This window comes from Pectinophora gossypiella, chromosome 17, assembly GCF_024362695.1.
Source record: "Pectinophora gossypiella chromosome 17, ilPecGoss1.1, whole genome shotgun sequence".
NCBI classification, from domain to species: domain Eukaryota; kingdom Metazoa; phylum Arthropoda; class Insecta; order Lepidoptera; family Gelechiidae; genus Pectinophora; species Pectinophora gossypiella.
In genome coordinates this window covers 8491715-8513190 of record NC_065420.1, presented here as the reverse complement: position 1 = coordinate 8513190, position 21476 = coordinate 8491715, and the positions used below count along the sequence as shown (strand labels likewise).

Sequence of the window (21476 nt, the reverse complement as noted above, 5' to 3'; positions counted from 1 at the left end):
TTGATAGATCCGGAAAATGTGTTAAGGTTAAGGGAGAATATATTGAAAAGGAAAAATAGTTTCGTGTTTAATTTCGACCCCCTTCCCCCTCATTCCGCGAACTTTTTGACCTCCCCTCGTATCTAAAACCACCTTCTAAATTTTCATCGATCTTCACAATGGTCTACTAACATCTGTCAGTAGTAACCGGGACACCTAGGTTGATAAGGTTGGTACTCCACCTCACAACCCACACGATAGAACAAGAAGACTAACATCTCTGTTATTTAGTATTAGCATCGCATTTGCCACGATACTTTCAATTGTATACCTAGCTAAGAGTGCAAAATGAATGGGCAACAATAAAACTAAGGCCGTAGGTCAAAAGCTAAAGAGTTGTACCGCTCCATTAATCCACTGTAAAGATTCAATAGAGTAAAAACAATTTTCCCACCAATCCAAACTCAAACTCAAAATATATTTTTTCAGTTGGTCAATTTTATATCAATTATTATTTCGTCGGACGTCTTATCCGCCTTAAACTACTGCAGCTTTTCAACCTGTATAACCTAGGAAAATTTTCCGTAAATTAACTTTTGTTAAAAATTAAATTTATAGTAGGTATTTTTTTCAATATTTCTATTTAAATAAGGTTTAAAATTATCCAATCAAACATACCTATAACCATACCTAATAACAGCCTAGGTAGTACTTAACATATAAGAGTTACCATAGATAAATATAATAAAATATGTGCAAGAAATATCAAAAGTAAAGCTGTATTCGTAGGCACAAAACCTTTCTGACAACAGAATATCGATATTGGTAATAATTAACGGTATCCGTTGCGGCTGTTAGGCTGTTACTTTACGATGCCAATATGACAGTAAAATCAGTCGTCGCTTTCTTTATAGAGTAATTTATGTCATTTTGATTTCATTTTTATTAATATTGCCCCATAGTGTGTTAACTTCGGCGTAAATAATCCGCTACCACATCACATTTGTTAAAATTTAAACAATAACGACACAGTTTTATTTTTGATACTAAAACATTGATTGGATGGCCGACACATTAAATGGGGATTATAAAATAAATATACGACGTTACGCACTCGTATATATAAGGAAAAAAGTTTATTTCATTTGCGTCAACAACCAATTTGAAGTTAAAGAAGTTCCTACTGAGACCGTTAACGACGACGAAAATGTCTCCTCGTTTCTGCATTGTTACATTTATTTAAACTTTTTACGATATTTTTGAGCTCGTCATTATACGGGAACAATAATCAAACACTTCAGGTTGGGTTGTGTAAGATGACGTTGATTTCCGATAATTCCGATATTGAAAATTATGTATGTATAGTTTCTGTGTACAGAAAATAGACGTAGAGTGATAAAAAAAAATGAAGTAGCTTGATTACTTGTATCAATTTTCCCAATAATCCTGTAAAGGTCAGTATGAATGAATGAAACACTTTCAGAAAACATTGGTAATCAGATCAGTATTTTTATGATAAAATAATAAAGATGTTGCATGCTATGTATACAGGGTTTAGTGACATCGTAACGAAAACTTTGAGGGATGATTCAGGCCATGATTCTGATTTGATATCAAGTGGAATTTTCCATACGGAAAATAATTACAAAAAAACACTAAAATTTTCATGAATTTTCGCGACAGGAAAATCCACTTGATATCAACTCAGAATCATGGTCCGAATCATACCCTTCAGTATTCATTACGATGTCACTAGCACCCTGTATACCTACTGGTAAGTTATCACCACATTACTTACTGCACATACCTATTAGAATTTAAATTGATCGACACGCAAGGTGATTCTCCCTTTGAAATCCAAACGATTGCAATAAAATGTTAAACCTCTCATGTACGCAGTTCCCAGACACGGCATATTATAGGAAGAGCAATTGGATATTCTCACAAAATAATGATTGCAGTGCTAAATCGTAATGAGGGCTGTTAGTACACGAGTCGCCAAGTCACGTGTTGTCGTGAAGAGACGGTGGGAACCTGACTGTGTGGTGGGACCTCTCGAGCATCGACGATTGATGAGAGATGCCATGCGTCACTTGCGCGTGTGAGACTTGATTGAGTTTGTTATATACGGTAGCCTACTAGTTTATACCTTTATCATTGTATATTATAGTTATAATAAATCCATACTTTCGAATGAAGGTTTTGAAAGTTAACACTGTTACCTCTTCACGTCTCTGCTCTGATTTAGATAAAAATTAGCACATACTTATCTAATGAGGGATTTTCTTTTTTCCTACCTCCTAGGTAGATGGCGCTGAACTTGGTAGGTTACTGCAAGGAACGAAACCTTAATTGTTTCTGTTTTTATACAAATATTTGTATTACTGTCACTGTTTTGACTGTCACTATACTGATTGTTTCGAGTATAATCGATTATGACATTCATAATAAATAGATAATCATTATTGATTTAATATATTGTCATAATAAATTCAATTCTTGATTAATGGCTTTGCAACTCGGCCTAGTCGGCCTACAAATAAATAGAATGTCAATGTCAAGATCACTGTGCTTGTTTACCTATTTTTCTTAAGAGTAGCTTAGCCCCACGACCCGAGCCCCCGATCCTACGTCACGCTAAGATACTCGTTCACACGGCAGAGTTCTATAACATGAAGCAATAAGTATGCTATACTAATAGACAGTACCTATTAACCGGCAATCACTGTCAATGCGGGAAATATTGTAAGAATACACCTTATTATTTTCTTTTACATACAATGTCAATATCGGTTACCTGTCGGGATTTCTATTGGAGATTTATTATACGAGATGTGAATATAATATGTAATTATATTTGTACTCTATTAAGATTTAATGAACTGTTGGTAGGTATAGAAACATTGATCATATGTCAATGTTTCTTTATGAACAAACAACTCGTAATATTGTAAATTAGGTTTTTAATTTTGAAACAAACACTAAAATAAGGCTAAATATTTCATTTTGTTGCCTCGAGTTCCAACATAACAGCGATCAAAATTAGCTTAAGCTCACATTAATTAAAGAACAAAATCCAATAACCATTCATTACAATGCCATCAGTATGTTTAAAAGGTCTTTACATCAATTATAATCAATAGGCTCCAACTGTGAAATAAAGTGTCTAATTAGATGTCCATTCAGTGATTGATTGGAATAGTTCTAATACCAACCATACAGTAAGAGTAAGGCCACACGATTTGTTTACGTTGCGACGTCGGAATTATACATTATAAATCATAACGACATGTCATACTATACTTTGCGACATTGCGTCACCGTGGCACTCAGCACATTGAAATAATAGCTTTATGCGGCGTCGCAATGGACCGGCAACGTCCGTGTCGCCTCTCCCTTAGATGCTTACTAACATCAATAACTACCTGATGTATGATTGATTGGTCCGCCTGTTCAATCCCAATAACTTCAATTAGCCAGTCATGTCCATTTCAATTAAAAACGCCTTGTAAAGCCAATCTTAGTAATAAGTAGATTGATAGAGTGAGCTTGTAGTTTGCAGTACGCAGATTAAGTAATTCTTTGAGTAATATTAATAGTGCTTTCATTTCAAATACCTATTGAATAAGTATGTACCGTATGTTTGTCTATTTTCAAATAACATTTATCGATTAATCAGATAGAATTATTAAGTACTTATTTTAATGACAAAGCGAAGAATAATTTCTTTCAACATTTTATGTACTTACCTTATTCGCCAGTTCAATACCTAAACCGCGAAACGACCATCGAAATCATTATATTGTCGATAAATTTTATGGACCAGTTTCATTTTATTAGGAATTTTAAGGGGCAAGTATTGTCGAGGTATCATATAACAGTGTTTTGTAATTAACTCTCGTCGGAGGTCTAAATCGAGGCATACCGATATCGGTTTGACGATATCGCACCGACCCGTGAGAAAATCCGTCCGAACGATTTAAATGTACGTGTATATATCATACGAAATCATCAGACATTTATAAGTACGCTCATTTCAGATTTTATGTTTCAAGTATTTCACTCCGTGTATGTATAGTGAATAGGTATTGCCAAAAAGGATGGTCAACACTTTTGAAATACTTTGCTAAGTAGTCAATAGCCCGAGTTTCAGCTATTTACACAATGAATACAAGCAACTGTTTTGTTCTTTCAAACCATTTTTTGCTTCCGAACACTTCACTTGTCTACTTCGGGGTTATTTGCCTAACCTAGCTGTCGAACCAGATTTGTTTGACTTTTAACACGAGTTTGTCTCCAGGTGGAACTATGAAGTTTAGCTAGCCAGTTCATCTCTAATGGCGCGTGACAATCTTTGGCGTGTAAACATGACGTTATTTGGCGTCATCTGTTTGATAAACATAGATTTCCATAGCTAACGTCTTCGGATGGCTGCTCTTATTGAGATTCCGGGGAATAAAAACAATTGGTATTGGTTTGGCGCATGTTCCACTAAAGTGAAGAGGCGTGCAAGCACTCTGGTACATACATACATACCTACAAACCTTTGAGATATGCCCTCAGTGTTTGATTGCACTTGTATTAGTGTTTTCTGCCGCCAATCGAGCGTTTAGTGTACTCGCAGTAATTCACCAAATCAATATCAAATTAATAAAACAAACGATTATACCCCTATTCATATTGACATTTTAATATAAAGATTCGAATCGTTATAATGATGCAATATTTTTTGGACTAAAAAATCAGTTAAGTAAAAGCAAAAGAGGATTCTAAAAATATTCAAACGTGTATTAAAGGATTCCTGCTAGACTGCAGGAGTCCACTTGAGAGTGATTAGGACAATATTTGCCTACCTTTGTGCCCCACGCCGACCTAACTGTCTCAAGAGGTCTCTCGAACCTCGAGGGGTTCATTAGCTACGGTTGGTGACAACTGTTTCTTTGAGTCTATCAAATATTTAGTCGTATTTCTTATTTTTATTTTTTACTCGAACCACCGGTCTTTGGGGCAAACTAAAAAAAAGTAATAAAATCAACCACTTATGCGTACAGACACAGACACAGTTAGTCTGTATCAGTACTAGGCACTTTAGTTAATCTTATTTAACTTAATCGTTCATAAGCAACCTATTTACGTTAAATACCTACCTAAGTGGGTACCTTTTTACCATATCATTATTGTCAAGTTTTGTTTATGATAAAAAGTACTTTTGATAGAGTATGTGTAAAGTTAGACTTTGTGTTAATTTAATTGTCAATATTCTAAACCCAAAATACATTTTGTATCCTTTAATTCTTCCGTCACTTATAAATCCCTTGAAAAACTTCAAGATGATAAAGTCTAATGTGTATATAATGTGTTACTAGTCACTGCGAACACGTGAACAGGTTTATGAGCTTCAGAACTATGACAGATATGGGAATCAATCTAGCTCAGCAATACGTCATCTAGCAATGAGAAGGTAAGAAAATATAGTTAAAAACTTACTTTCCCTAACCTAACTAAAACAAATGTTTCTGAAAACATATCGTTTAGATAACGTACCTACGTCAATCTAAGATAAAATACTTATTACTCAATGTACTTGTATTATAGTAATAACTCTCAGCACGCGTCATTTGTTCGACCAAATAATGGACAAATCAAAGGAAAAAGTCACGTAAGACAGGTAGGTATTTTTGTATCGCTTTATTTGTAAGTCCCTCTTCACAATAGAAATGCACCGCACGGAACTAGGTGGATAAGTACTTACTAAGTTGGTACATAAGTTTCAAGAAAACAAAGGCTATAAACATAAATAGAAACGTCTCCATTGAAGCCTGGTAGCAACTCCAGACTAGAAGAAACTGAAAGAAAATATTCACCATTGTTATACATTGTGTGTCTGTAGAGAATCGTAAACAATCCACAAGCCAGCCTTTCAATGTAGGTAACTTATGTTCTTTGCAAATACATATTCTCATTTTAGTACCAACAAATGGATTCATTCAACTTTTAGTCAATAAAAAAAAACAAATAAAAATCTTCTTCAAAATCTTATTCGCTATTAAAATAAGACTTGGAATTACTGACTTACTTAAAACAAAGATTGTGAAGTAATTAACCACAGTTAAGTAATAATTTTTACCTAGCAACTGAAGCAGTGAAGTAGCTATTTTCTTAGCTTTTATTCCAGATCTGAGTAAGAGTAGCTACCAACTTAAATAAAATAAACAAATATCAACAGCACTTACAAATCTCAATAAAACTGCCTAGCAACGAAAACGATCTCCGTGCCTTAGTTTTACGACGCATACAATTTGCCTACAAATGAACGGAAACGCTTTCCAGTGGAAAACCTTAACCTACTAATCATCAATCATTTTAAATATCACCAGGAGTGTACGAAGACGATTTACCAGTTGGACCGGTGACACTGGCCGCCTAGGGCTCCAACAACCACTGTAATTTCTACCACTGTGCGCAACGCCCTAATCTACCACGCATCCCATACTACGCTCTAACATATTCAAATAAAGACTAAACTACCCCACACCATATCGAGAGTTCGCATCGCAACTTACTACAACTTAGCCATTGCGTCTGGACCTCCAAACACTGTTATTTGTATGGAATTTTCTTTACCATTAAGCATGGGAAGGTTCATTGAGAACTGGTAGGGATAAATCGATTATTATCTTTAAATACGATATCGTGAGCTACATCTAAAACAGTACTCTGTATCCGGCGCCTAGATTAGAATGGCGGTAGAGATTAGAAGTTAAATCATTACCGAACTTATGATATCTTTAAACATACGAGTACCGTCAATAAATCATACACCTAACTCCGCTAGTTTACTTCTACAAGGCACCAGTGCCATCGTTTAAGCATATCCACTTAGTTTAAACTGTCCATCTAATAATGACTACCAGGCGAACCTCATCTGTAAACAACAAACAGTGGTTTTCTATTACAGGAACAGTTTCCTCGTTATTCATTCCTTCGCTTCAGTGTTCAAATGAGGCTCGCTTCCAGTGTAAAACCGTGTACTTTCTACCACAAATCGTCTCCCCTGTACTCAACGCTATATGAAGCACAAGTGACGACCACATAAGCTTAAATGAAACCCGCGTGGCCTTTGTTCTTCAAGCCGAAAATATCATCCACTTCGCCAACAATGGACCATCTTGATACGGAAATATTGACTGACGCAAATATGTGGAAATTTAATGAACCTATAAATTTTACGGGAATCGAAAAGCCAAGAAAGAATGTATTACTTTACTTATTATATAAATTGTCTTTTTTATGTACTAAAATGTAAATTCAATGCAGGTTATTTGTCAATACATCTATCTATCTATCAATCTACTCAGCCTGTGTCCACTTACTGCTGGGTATAGGCCTCCTCTCTTTCACTTTTTTTTGTCAATACATACGATATGGGAATTAATAGTGCAAATTGTAGGTAACATTTGTTAAGAAGTGGTACTGAAGCCGTAGTGCATGGTATGATTGATCATGTTCTCTCTGCTAAACTGACATTGTGGGTGTCGCGTCGACCCACCGCTGCGAGCCTTGTCAGTCTCATTTACCATAGTGTGGAAACATTGGCACTTCAATAATATTTTAAACCGTTCTTAGTGCGATGTTTGCATTGACAGTTAGGTAAACTAAAGACCTACCAAAAACTAAAGCGCGGAGTAAACGGAATTACGAACTCAACAATATTGGGCTCGTGCCAACGATCTGACATGTGTATCTGTTCAGATTTTGGAAAGTCATCTCTCCAAGTGATACATTTTCTCCTTGGAGTAGGTACTCGAACGGTACCTACTGTGTAAGTAGGCAGTACTGGGAGCAAATTATGTGAACTAAGTGAAATCGAACATCGAAGACAATGCTAATGAATTTTTGCTACGATGTGCAGGCTTTCACTCGACTCTATTATACCTTGCCCGGAGTGATTCTTAACTCTAAACTTTTCATTCATTATGTCATGGTAGTATGATTTTCATATTTGAAACAATTAGGTGATTAGATACGCTACAGATTCGAATATAGAAAATTAATGATAAAAATCAAAAGGAGAGTTAGGACTTGTCTAAAATTTAAATCTACGATCTTTTTATACAACTGTTTATGAAAATTGTCTGTGAACTTTTTAATTATAATTTTGTAATTAGGGAAGGTCTCGAAATCGCATTCTGCAGAACGGTAATGAGATTTCAGCTACGAGTAACACCATGTCCTCCACTCTTATGAATCATCTCTCCATTTTCTCTTACTTACCTGGTCACATTTGTGTTGTTGCAGGTAACAATGCGGGAGGTGGGCGAGGGCGCGGACAGCGGCGGCTAGCATGACACCGGCGCTGCTGTTGTTGCTGCTAGCAGCAGCGGCAGGCGCGCGGGTGGGCGACCTCGCGCGCACCGACACCGGAGACGTCTTCACGCTGCTTGGTGAGAATGAAATATACATAAGAACAAGCCTATTTCTCGCTGGAAGGCAGAAACCACGGGATTACACTGGCTACGACCCTGACGCTTTCTCTACTCTCGTCGATACCTTCAATACATGCTGGTCGGTTTAAAGTAGATACCCATAACTAAGTAGACCATTTTTTTTAAACCTCCTGTTCTAATTCGGGCCTTTCTCTTTTGACTCTAACTACTTATAAATATAAGTAACTAGTTTCCTAAAGTGCCGATTATAAATCAGAGGAATTTTCGGACAGCTCATAAACTATTCACCCTGAACTCAACTCACGAAAATAACGGTGGTTATCATGCTATAGTTTCTGTAAACCAATGATTGCAAGAAGGGAAGTAATGCTTGTCATTATACTGAATTTGTCATTTCTACTAGTGCAAAGACCGCACGCAATGGACTCCGGCGTCGTTTTCGCACTTCCACGGCAAACAATCATCAACTTGTTTCAATATATTTGTGTTTGGTAAACTTTGTTGCATGGATCGTTTCCTTCGATTTCGTGTTTCCAGTTTAAACAGTTTCGATGAAATGATTATAATGATCATACGTGTTTTCTTCTCTAAGTATTATTTACAAATAGAACTGATTCCTACTTTAAATCGAATCTCGTGATAATATTAAATCTTTATAAGTCCTTAAGGCTAAAATGCCATAAAATGCTGCAATAGGTATTACAATCTTCATCATCTTTGTCACCCTGGGGCATTGTTTCAGCCTAGCTATGCTGTACTCGTAGATTTCCTTTATAGTAATTCAGGAAAAAACAGTTGCCGTGGCATAGTTGACGAACAATGTTGATCGGTATTGTTCAAATAGTTTAAAACTGTTGTTGGTCTTCTAAAAACATTGATGGCTCATTCTTAAATACAGCATAAGCCCACGACTATATCCCAATTGTTAGTCAGAGATACATCCATCCAAGATGAACTAAGTACCCACATCTCACCGAGCCTTATGATAGACCAACATGATAAGTGACCCGTATCGCCTCCGTCTATAATGGCCAAGTTAATTCTTAAAGTAAGATCATACTTATTTCTGTAAGTATTGTGTTTGTGTCTGCTTAATTTATTGTAAATATGTACATTATAGGCAACGAATGTGGGCCGGCGCAATGCGCGGAGCACGGCGCGGGCGCAAGCGACGCGAGCGACGCGTGCGCTTGTTCGTGTCCTACGCGCGCACCGCTGTTCCGCGAGGACCGGGAGCTCTGCGTTGATGACCTACCAGGTAATTACTGCATACTTCGCGAATGCGCATTTCCATTGGACGGGACGATGTTACTATAATTGAATTTGCAGATCAAGACAATAAGAATTTTAACAATGTTAAAATTTGGATTGTTGGCTGGCTGAACCAATTACAAATTCAACCTAAAAGACCAGTCAATTGCCGATTGTTTGTACATTAATGAACATCTGAAAACACTTAAACAGCAAGTTTACGTAAATATCCTGATAGGTACCTACAATTGAAGAGATGTTCTTATGGCTGGTGACCGATAGTACAAACATGTCTCTTACCGTTTATTTCCATAGAAAACAACATTAAACATCTCAGCCACAATAATCATAATTTATTTTGTTGTGTAATGAACACTTCTATCGTATCAAAAGTAAACTCTTTATGGTTTCACAAGATGCAGTGGAAATGCACGTTTGCATAACTCCATTTAGCCTCTCATAATGTTTTTGTTGGACAATTTGTTTGCCAGGTGATAAATATCGCTGCATATTTGCTTTACTCATGCTATTATAATGATGTAATGCAGAAACGATATATTTACATTTCTATTTTCTCTTCCTATTGCTAATTATTTATCAGATCTTAGTTTGCTTAGTCTTTGATATTTCAATTTATTTTCTTCTGCAATTGTACTTATTCGCTGTGTTTTATTACAATTTAATACAGATTTACTATACTAGTCTGGTTCAATATAAACTTGCCCGTTTATATAAGATTTAGATAACGCAAGATGAGTCGAGAAAGCGGCTGACTGCGAACGATATTGGATCGTGATTTCGCAAGTTCGTCGTTTAAGATCCGTATCTGTAACCCAACGACACTCATTGCTAGTTTTAACACGTTTACATGATGAGTACACTTGAAGAGAGCTATGTCATTACATTAAGCATGTTAGATTTTTTTGTCTGAGTAAAAAGTTAAACAATCTACAAAAAATGTGACATACCTACATAAACTGCTGCGAAATAGTAAATTCAATATTTGTGACAGCAGCTGCTCAGCTTTTACATTATGTATCAAAATATATCACTGGCTCTGTTCATTATACCGAATATATTATCGTATTTGTAGCTTTATATAATATAATTTCATCACGAATAGTTGGTTCGCGAAACAATACTTATACAATATTAAGGGCAAAATATGAGCCAGAAGCTTAAGATTAACAACCTCCTCGTCTGAACATGATCGGTATAAATTAGCCGAATCGAACCGTCGATACATTAAATCGATTCGATTAATCGAGTCGCCGCAAAGGAATCGCGCATCCGAATCTGTATTAATCACGACTCTTTTAAATTACGCGAAAACAATTTAACGCCTGCATTTGCACTCGAAAATTGATAAAATATTATTTATGTTTTTGTTATTAATTACTTTCATTGCAGGAACTTTTTTCTTCTCGCAATCGTGGAGATATTGATACGAAAGTGACAAAAACAAATTAGGTGACTGAACGTGTACAAATACCTGTTTAGATATCTACAAAACCTTATTTATCACAGTTGTCAGACATTTACATATCGACAGCACTACGTTATTCAATCTACCCTAAGCCCCGATACCACCCACTGTGCTACAAGTCTCGTCTGACCCTCGTCTAACTAACGTCCACCCACTTTTCACATGCTAGTCTCCAGTTGAGAGTCCAGAAAGTCATCATGTATAGCACTATCTTTGATTAATTAGCCGAAGCCGACACCGTTATTGCAAAACGGTATCGCAAGCAGCATTGCACCAATATATCAAATTATAGGTACTTAAGTACCTACTTAAAAAATAAAAGTGTATCTTACTGTAAACAACTTTCATTAAAATCACAAATGTAAAGGCAATAAACAGCATCTTACCGCTACCGGTTTAAATATTGCAATATGGAAGATGATAACTTGTAACATAATTTTATTTACTTATTTTCATGGGAGCTGCAAGACCGTTTGATCTGATTATAATACTCTCGCTACCGAATTAACGGCGGTGCAATATGTTGATCCCGTATTTTTCAAAGCCCAATTTCATTAAACGAGGTCGAAGACATCGATGGGAATAATCGTTATCTCAATAAATTAGCAAACTCCCCGTGAGAACCGCATAAGGTACCGCATTCAGCGGACGCCCCGTTGCCAATTTCGTGGATTAATTTTAAACCGTTAATAACGCTAAGTGCCTACTGAATTTTCAAAAAAACGCAAAATAATACCGTTTTAGTCTTAATTCTCAAACAAATGAGACTTGAGACGTTACAAATTTTGGGTTCGGCAAACTTAATGCTGCATCGAATTTGACAAATATTTGACTTTCGTAATCTTGACAACTGCGTTTATGTTAGTCCTTGTCTCATTTGTTGTGTTTATGCTCATTACAGAATGCTCGTTGGCTACATTCGGGACCGGCTCCGGGGTGCAACGGATCCCGTTCGTGTATCTGCCATTGAAAGGCCAAATTATACATCCATCGAGAGAGATAACCTTCCAAAGTAAGCGTTTTACTTTCGCTACAATTACTTTTACTTGAATAAAAGTAATGGTAAGTATACTTAAAGGATTGCATTTTGTTTCAGATGTCAAAACGCCGATATGCGCAGTGTCAGGAGCTCAGTTTCTCACACGTAAAGGATTCTTGGATCTTCGGAACACACTTGACGCAGACGTGCCCTTTAGTCTATTCCGGGATGAAGGCAGGACTTTTCTTCAAGTAATTGCCATTTTTTTACTTACTTTGTTGCACTAACCTAACACAAAATCTATGTTTTTAGGCAAATTAATTTAGTCGTGTTTCGAGTTCAAAGCTTTTCATAGACAGATAAAACTTGAGCTCGTAATGCCTATCAGGGTAAGTTCGATACCGATGTATTGAAATACCTACATCATCAATACGGTTTATCGTAATATATGGTGACGGGTTACTAGCCCATCAATTATTTAGACAGTCCATCATGTTAGATGATTCATAATATTTTTAATAAATTCCAGTGGAGTGGTGAGGACGAGGTGCGCGCGCGCATGTCGGGCCGTGTCATGGTGGTGCGGCTACTATGTCGCGACGTGTCGGCGCCTCCGACCTCCCCTCTGGATCTGAGGGGAGTCTTCACGCCCTGTGTCGCCTTCAGGGTGCAGGGAACGCCGCCCAGACACAGTACTAGTAAGAATAATTTGCAGTCTAATGCGGAAACAAAAACATGATTTAGTCTTGAGATATAACTTATAGACCATATTATAATACTCGTTATTTGTCGCTTTATAATTTCAGATAGAAACACATAAGTGGCCTAGAAAGTAGAATAGCACCGTAAACGTTTTTATGACTTCATTGATAGTCTCATATGCTTAAAAACTTTTTTTTTTAATTATTGCAGACGTAACCGAAGTCCAGTTTGCCCCTAATGCCCAGACATCAGACGCCACTAGCACTTCTGGCCTGTCGGTCACAGAATACGTCGCCATAGGCATCAGCTCTCTCCTCCTCGGACTAATATATGTAGCCTCTGTATTCCTTTACCTACACATCAGAAAACGACGAAAAGCGGCTTCCGAGGAAGGAAGTGATAGAAGACTGAAAGGGTTAAAAAAGAAAGACGGAACAACTATAACTGAAAGAGATATAATTCGAATTAACACCGAACGAGTTCAATCACTACCTAATGCTTTAGGACAAGATGATGGAGTCGTCAAGAAAAATCCTTTGCTCAGTTTAGGTCGACAATTCCATGATTCAAAAAGCAGTTTTCCTAGTGACTCGGGCAGTAACATGTCTGACTCTGAAGACTTCGCTGATGGTAGTGTACGAAGCGAAGACAACATGAGTAATGTAAGTGTTTACTCCAAATATCTTAAAATTTTTCAATTACATTATATGTATGTAGTATTCATTAGCGTGTTTATGTTACAGAATCAAACAACATCTGCCGTAATACATTTACATCATAGCGACATGAAACTCCAAAATGAGAATTCAGAATTGTCGCACCGAGATGAGTCAGGAATCGAGCGCCTTCCTGACGAACATGTTTCTATAGTGGAAACTACTGACGACAGAGAAATCGCACGACCAGTCGGCACCACTAGACGGAAACTCTACTTCAATCCCGCCTACTTCGAACCTAATTTGATGGCGGTAAATATTGACTTCTTATTCTAAACATTGTTATTGATAAACCAGTGGTACTTATTAATATTGTATGCATTTTTATAGGAACCACCAGCAGCAGCCTTAGAATTTCTTGTCAAAATCAGAGAAGTTATATCAATAGCAAAACACAAAATGGCCGCCAAACGCTTCCACCCAGTTTTAAATCAAATACCTGAAGAAGAAACTTATCCTTCAACGAGGAATAGTATCGAACTGTATCAGGGTCTAGGAAGTCAGAGAAGCGGAAGCGTCATAAGTCTAAAGAGAGAAAATAGCAGGAAGAGATCAATTAATTGTGTCGGTTGCCCAGGCTGCAAGACAGACAGCACAGACGTGCAAAATTTCATGAAATATGATGTCCCTGCTTGCTCAAACTGTCTCAGCAATAAAGGTGATAAACAAAATAGCATCCGAAAGTGGTTGGAAAACATTCCAACGGGAAAACAACAATCGTTTTACAACGATTTTCTGCCAACTGCAAATCAAAATGGCTTGGTCAATTCCCTTCTCTCGCTACCTGCTAATGAAAGTCGATGCAAATTGAAAAAGCAAAATAGCTTTTCTGCAACAAACTCTATGTACTTGGCAGATCATTTCCCAGTTCCTAAAAAGTCATCTACTATGTCAGTAAGATCAGAACCGCCTTTGAGGAACTATAATCTGCCTTTACCTGAATTTGATAATACGGAATACCAACCCAACAGTTACAATTCTTACTGTCAAACTGTTTCGAGAGTAGACGACATAAGACCAATTGGATTAAGCGATTACCGCCCTAGTAGTCTACGAGGCAGTGCAATAATAAATCACAGGAGACTCAAATTTATCAACAATAAAAATGCTTTACCGGATATGGTTAATGAAGCCATTGCACTCGACCACTGTACAAAATCGTATAATCAGAGCAGTTCTGATGAAGAGAGATTTCTTAACGATATTCCGATTAACACAAGACAAGTTTATACCAGAAATCATTCCGAAAGTCCTTCAGGTAACGACTACGAAACTGACAGTTTGGAACGTAATTCTCACAAGAAAGGAATATCAACACCCACAGACTATCCAGATATACCTTCATCTCAAGCTAGCCCCAGTTTGAGCAATGCATTACCACTTGAAGAGGAGCTCACAATGAGAAACGCCGTATATAAACATTCCAGTAGCAACAGTAATACTCCATCGCCACAGAGGGACATCTTCATTGATCAAAATCATTACGAATCCATTGGTAAACAAAAAGGGATTCTTATACAGAAAACTCCGAACAATGACACAATTAAAACTGCAAACCAAAGCAACGACTACAGTTTAGTAAGCGAAGTTTATGTAAATAATAACTATAATTTTGGTAGCACACCGACATCTCCTAGTGGTTCAGAATGTTCTATGGGAAGTAGGAAACTTTCAGGGAATATAGATAGCACTACAGAAGAAAAACCCGGTTGTTTAACAATTGAAGTTAAAGATCCACCAGAAAATTATATTAAAATTCATGAATCAGACGGATTTGAGCCCGACACTCTAGACCGAAAACATGCAAAACACAAAGAAATTGTAGAAAGCATTCAATTTAGTAGAAAAGATCTCTTGAAGAATATTAATGATATTAATAGTCCACAGAGCCAACGGATACAACTACGAAGTAGTGGAACTTTCACGAAAACTAACGAAAAAGTGGAATATGCGGCAAAATTTAACAGTTTAAGGAATGAATACGAACATCGCAAAAACGTATTTGAACGTCCAAAACTATCTCCAACAACATTTAATGATTCCAAAAGTGAAAAAGCAATAGATGATAACTGGGAAGAGGCCGCAGAGTGGCAAACAGAAGAAGGTCGTATACTAACTTTGGAACTAAGACATTCTAAGAGGCAACGTCAATGCACTCCACCAACCATAAAGCAAATTAAAAATCTGGCTCGCCCAGACATTTTACCGCCGCTACCCCCGACAGACGAAAATCCGATATACGAACAACCAACTTTTCCACCAAGAAGGGTAGAAATCGATAGATTACCGACGTCGCCAGACGAAGTCGATTCAAAAAACGAGAGTGGCAGAAGCCTCAGTCCGAGGATATTTATGAAGAATACGATTGAACCAACTATGCGTAGAAATTCAGTTCCTCATGAATCCTACAGTGGACCCTCCTGCAGTCCACAGAGAGCTTCTGTCGATAAGCTATCCTCGGGCTACGAAAACTTTGATTCTACTAATGTGAATACAGAAACTACAAGAAAGAGCGATCTTTGTAGAAACTTTAATAGAAGACCTTTTAGCCGAAGTTTTTGTGGCGGTGATATAAATACGAACACTTTCGTGAAAGTGTCTAAAAGCGAAGGTTACTCCAAACCACGCTTTAGGCGGAAGAAAGGTTCTAACGTGGAAGATTCGGGGTACTTAAGTAGTGACTCAACTAGTTCTCGCCAGGTTCAAAGAAAAATTGTTGTGGCTAAAATAGTGAGTTGTAGTGAAAGTGACGATACCGAAAACGAAGCTAGAAGTGAATCAGGAGCTGAAAGTGTAGAGACACATTCTGTTTATTTCGGCAGTTTCAGAAAACTGCAAGGTATTGAAAACAAACTAAAAGGTGCTAGAGACAGTAGTAGAAAACAAAGACTTTCTAAAGAATATTTATAGCAAAATCCTATTAGTGTTAAGCGAAATTGTGCAATAAAAGAAACGCGTTGTGCAATAGCATGTGCAATAATTTAGATACTACTTAGAAACTCATGTGAATAGTAATATGTTGTTTAAGACCCCCAAATAGTAATATAATAGGCAATTAATTTACGTAATACCTCTTAATGTTTAGATACAAATACTACATTTTGTAATAGATGTAGAAGGCCGGATGTGCAATGCAATAATAGATTAAGTTCCTTTAAATATACACCAGTTTTTGAAAACCCAAGTTATAGTAACTAACTTAATGTTAATTTTAGTGACGTAGTTACTTGTAATCTTATTTTTATATTGTAAATAAGAAGAGAAGAGTCAGGCAGCGAGACATAGCTTCCTAGTACCTGACATATTGTGGTGCTCCAGAGAGGAAGTGATCAAATCATAAGTCCTCTCTGTTTTAGAGCACATACTGTGGTTGTGGCATTAATAGTGTTGGGAACGAACAATCTCACAAGTTCTTATAAAAAGTTAAAATATTGATTTTTCTTGGATTATTAAAGAATTTAGGAGATCTTACATAATAAAAGAATGTATGCTTGATGTATGTCAAACATAACGCCAATACTAAGCACGTAGCATGGCCCCTGATAATCTTGTTTTAGCAAAAACACAGTTTACACCAGATTGCTTGTTACCAACAACATGGGGTTTTGGTTGCGGAATATAGTTGTAATAATTTATATTATCTTATTTTAGTAGTATAATTTATATTTATGTCGAAACATTATATAGCTGACGCAAAGGTGCTAAATATCGCAGTTGGGAAACCGGGTATACTCTTAGTTTTATGTAGGTATTACTTTTTAACAGGCTACTTATAATGTAGTGACTGGCATAAGCATAATTTTATTGTATAGTGATCACTGACTTATTTATAAAGAAATTATAAAATTGTTTTAATTGTGTTAAGTTAAAAAGGTTTTATAAAAATAATGCTCAAAATAACAAGTATTTTTAAGAACTTTTAAAATATTTTTATTATTTTTACAGCCAGTATTTCTTTGAATGTTTTTATAATTTATATTTGTAAATTTTGTTCCTAATTTATTAACAGCAATTGTTACAAATAAAACTATTTTAATAATGTGTACATGCTCATAAAAATGTAGGATTAAATTATATACTTACTTTAGTTATTAAAATTAAAATATTTCCATGTAAGAAAACTATAATAAACTGATGGCATAAAGAAACATTATTTTTTATTTATTATACCACTTCTTTCTCATTTATAAAACATGTAAAAAGTGATTTTATTTCTACTATCACAGAAGATCAAAAAGACTACAATGTTTTATCAGTCCAAATCATCAAAGGAAAAAGTCATACTTGTACCTTGAAATACTGTTCTAGAGGACTGATTTTCAGCATCTCTTATGCCTTGTAAGGCCTCTTGTAACAATTTCTTTCTGAACTCAACATATGAAATTTGACCACCAGCAAAAATATCAATCTCGGTGCCAATCTTATTAAGAACAGCTGGATCCCTGCTATCATTCATTTTAGTCATGCAATCATCAAGGTATTCAATCAATGTAGCAGTCTGCTTAAGTGTAGATGTATGAATTCCCATATAGTTAATTTCTTTAAAAGTATTAGTAGGGTCTTCATCATATACAGATAGGTCGTGTTCCCCTCTGGAGGTAATTATCTGATTAGTTGTTGTTGGTAAGACTCTGTAGGGTACAGCATCGTGCAAGTAGTGGATGAACGCCAGAAATTGAGAAGGTGACCTGAAATTTAGATGATTTGGTGAATTTCTCAAGGAATTAAAACATACTGTGCCTGAAATAATAGATGTGGGCAAAGTAATTTCAAATTTTGTGCTAAGTATATAAAATATTATTATGAAACCTATGCATATGTAGTGTATAGATACTTTTTAGTAAGTCACTTTCCCTAATTTTTTTGGTAGTGTAATGTTATGGAGAATACTCATTCAATGGAATAGAGGATGTAAACATATCAACTATTTTTTTTATTGGAGTCAGTAAAATTACTAGGTACTAGTCCTGTTACACTGGGATAGAGTTGTGTGGGAACATTCTGTTTGAATAGTTTGTGTGAGATGGGACTCATGTAATTTACTTATTCAAATCAAAAACTAGACTTTAGAGGCTGTTTAAGTTAGGCTTTGGTTATTTCGAAACTCACCTGGTATGTAAAGAAATACTCCATTTACCAACTTCACTTGCCACTAAATCTTCTATGATTAAAACACCATGAAGTATGTGATAAGGAGACTGTTTGTGAATAATTATATTATGAGCAGCAGTTATTCTCTCCATGTGCAAATGCTCACAAAGTATGTCTAGTAAATTGACTTGTGGATCATTTTCCTGTTTGATGTGCCTTAACAGGAGTTGAGTCTTTTCTGTGGTAGCTAGTAACGCCAGTAATTTGTAGTTATCTTTATCTTGTGAATGGACTGTCGATAATACATCAAAGTGTTCACCCATAATATCTGAGGGTGACAAACATATATTTTCAATACTCAGAAACTGCTCTTTGCCTTCAGATTTGTATGCAACAACACCGAATAACTCTATTCCCACATTGACATTATATTTGAACTCCTTCATATCAATGACAAGGACTACTGCAGTGGTACTGTCTTTATTAATTTTAGTAGAGTTATTTTCTTTCCAAAATGGTGATATGGGAATTTTTTCATATAACTTTGTAGTATATACCATTGAAAGGGATGTTGGATTGTCAAGTAAAAAATACATATCTTCAACTGGCCTGTAATAAAAAAGAGACAAGATTTATAAATTAAAATTGTACTTGATATTTGAGTTAAATTTTACTTCACAAGATAGGGTATATGGTACAAACAAACCCAGTAGTAAAATAGACAAATGTATCATAATATGACATAGATTGTAATTTATTTATATAATTTATTATTCAACTACTTTTATAAGTGAAGGTAGGTAGTTACACAAAAATAGGGTAGTCATGTAACTTCAATTATTACAGAGAATAATCATAAATTGTACAGTAGAATGTTCAAATTAGCATCTGATTAAGTTCATCTGAACACTAAGGTTATTAATAGATCAATAAATGTGAAATTTATGAATATTTAACATAAAACTTACACTTTAGTCTTATCCAGTAGTTCAAAGACTGCAACAATACTTTTATTACAGATTTTGACCCATGGACTTTGATTTTTCATTGATAATCCTCCACTGGATCCCTGAAAAAGAAATATAACTGTATTATAAATATCTATTATAGTAGGCAACTAGTGGCGAAAATAGAAAGTAAAGGAAATAATTCTAAAATGGAAAACTTCTTAAGTTTGAACAGAATTGCAAATATAAATAAGAAGGTAAAATATATAAAAGTTATTACCATGACAATAAATCATCTAAAGCCAGATTTGTCTTATTGAATCTTCTAACATTTATATTTCTTTACAAAAATATTGACAAAGAATGTATTACTAACCCCAGCTTCATTAAAAACTGCATCAGCAGAGTTTGGACTAACTGTTTTATAATATAAGTAAGCAGCACCTTGCCTCAATTTCATCAAATCATTGTAGATTTTCTCATTCTCCTTCACGTCATACTTAGCCTGTGTCAGCTTCCTTTTGAGGTGTGTCATTACCGGCGATGTATCGTCTGCACTCAAAGATTCCAGGATTTCAGCTCTTATTCCCAAGTTGACAAAGCTGTCATCAAAAACCAATGGTACTGCATCATCATTGCGAATAATTTTAAGACATGCTTTTCCTCTACACAAGGAATCCCCCACCTCATAGCTATCCACATTATCGATAGTATGTAAAACTCGTAACTCTTCTTTTCTTGTCAACACAACAACTTCATTTTTGGTAGCAACTAAGTAAAACTGTTCACACTTGTTATTCCTAAGGATTTTTATTTCAATGGGTTTTGAATTAATTTCGAGACCAATCGAATATACAGAATCTCGTTGATAAAACTCTTTTACTTCACATCTCGTAGTACAAACAATAATATCAATATTCTTGTTATCTCGCGGATGATGGTCGTAGAAAACGAAACAAGATATCTCGTTAATTAAAGATGCAGGAACCACAGTGACCAAATCTTGTCTCACGTTATCAGATATTGGATACATATTGCAATTATTATTTTATTTATTAACAATTACTCATAAAACAGTAAAATTATAAACATGAAGTGAACAGACGAGGAAGCATTTTTTCCCGCGGAATGTAGGTAATTAATGACATGATATGTCACATCACTGTCAGTCACTTCGACATGACGTTTTATAAATACATTGCCATAAAAAAAACTAATTGTATTGTTCACATTGAGCGTTTATTTAAACGCTTACCATAAACATTTTTTTTTGTTTTGGTTTTCCCCGAAGGGTAAGGCAAAGGGAACTATGCCCATACAGCCATGTCTGACGTATTTTTTTTTCTTGATGATTAATGAAATGATGAAAGGTGATGATGATGAAACCTAAGCCCCCACCCTCGGAGTAGACTCCTACTCCGAACCCCAAACGAATTAACTCAAACGTCCGCATAAACTTTTGAGTTATGAAGCGGCTTCCTGGCACGAAGCGAAAATAGGCAGATACACTTTGTTTATTGAATACTCCAATATAATAACACTCGCGAATGTCTTCCGACTAACTTAATGTGATCATTAACCACAAAACACCACTTCGTATTAATTATTTCGATTACTCAATGAAGAAAGCAACTGTCCCGTTCCCGTTTCCCGCCGAAAAGCTTTACCATAAACAAAAACTTTAAATCTTTTACCTCTTTTACCTACTTTTAATTTAGTTTTTTGTAACTCCAACAGATGGCAGCTGCATGAAGCTTTTAAGCCTTTAAATCAACTTTAAATGGTTCATGCAGCTGCTACATACAAGTCAAATTCAGTGGTTTAGAGGCCGACGCTGGATTTGAACCCGTGACCATACGACGTCCGTCACGCGTTCGC

At 35.8% G+C, this 21476-nt stretch overlaps 2 protein-coding genes across 2 annotated transcripts in view; one reads left to right on the top strand and one right to left on the bottom strand.

Annotated features, from left to right (window-relative positions):
- The window catches only part of LOC126374257 (uncharacterized), a 71781-nt gene extending 54167 nt beyond the window's left edge, over window positions 1-17614 (top strand). The window contains exons 2-9 of the mRNA XM_050020775.1: window positions 8278-8423; window positions 9547-9684; window positions 12065-12175; window positions 12260-12393; window positions 12672-12840; window positions 13055-13506; window positions 13588-13812; window positions 13891-17614. Coding sequence (XP_049876732.1) covers window positions 8324-8423; window positions 9547-9684; window positions 12065-12175; window positions 12260-12393; window positions 12672-12840; window positions 13055-13506; window positions 13588-13812; window positions 13891-16470 — 3909 coding nt within the window. The 5' untranslated portion in view covers window positions 8278-8323 and the 3' untranslated portion in view covers window positions 16471-17614. The remainder of the gene's footprint in view (window positions 1-8277; window positions 8424-9546; window positions 9685-12064; window positions 12176-12259; window positions 12394-12671; window positions 12841-13054; window positions 13507-13587; window positions 13813-13890) is intronic.
- Window positions 17615-17700: 86 nt separating this feature from the next.
- Window positions 17701-20725, bottom strand: LOC126374258 (uncharacterized). The gene is made up of 4 exons (XM_050020776.1): window positions 19975-20725; window positions 19620-19720; window positions 18670-19260; window positions 17701-18248 (listed from the first exon to the last, which is right to left on the bottom strand). Exons 1-4 carry the CDS (start codon window positions 20629-20631, stop codon window positions 17813-17815), a joined length of 1785 nt encoding a protein of 594 aa, XP_049876733.1. The 5' UTR covers window positions 20632-20725; the 3' UTR covers window positions 17701-17812.
- Window positions 20726-21476: the final 751 nt, after the last annotated feature.

Coding starts and splice junctions, on each gene's coding strand:
- LOC126374258 (XM_050020776.1), bottom strand. CDS start 20,631: ATGTATCCAATATCTGATAACGTGAGACAAGATTTGGTCACTGTGGTT. Junction 19,721..19,974: donor CAGTTTTTAATGAAGCTGGG/GTTAGTAATACA, acceptor TTTCTTTTTCAG/GGATCCAGTGGAGGATTATC. Junction 18,249..18,669: donor AGTATTTCTTTACATACCAG/GTGAGTTTCGAA, acceptor TCTAAATTTCAG/GTCACCTTCTCAATTTCTGG.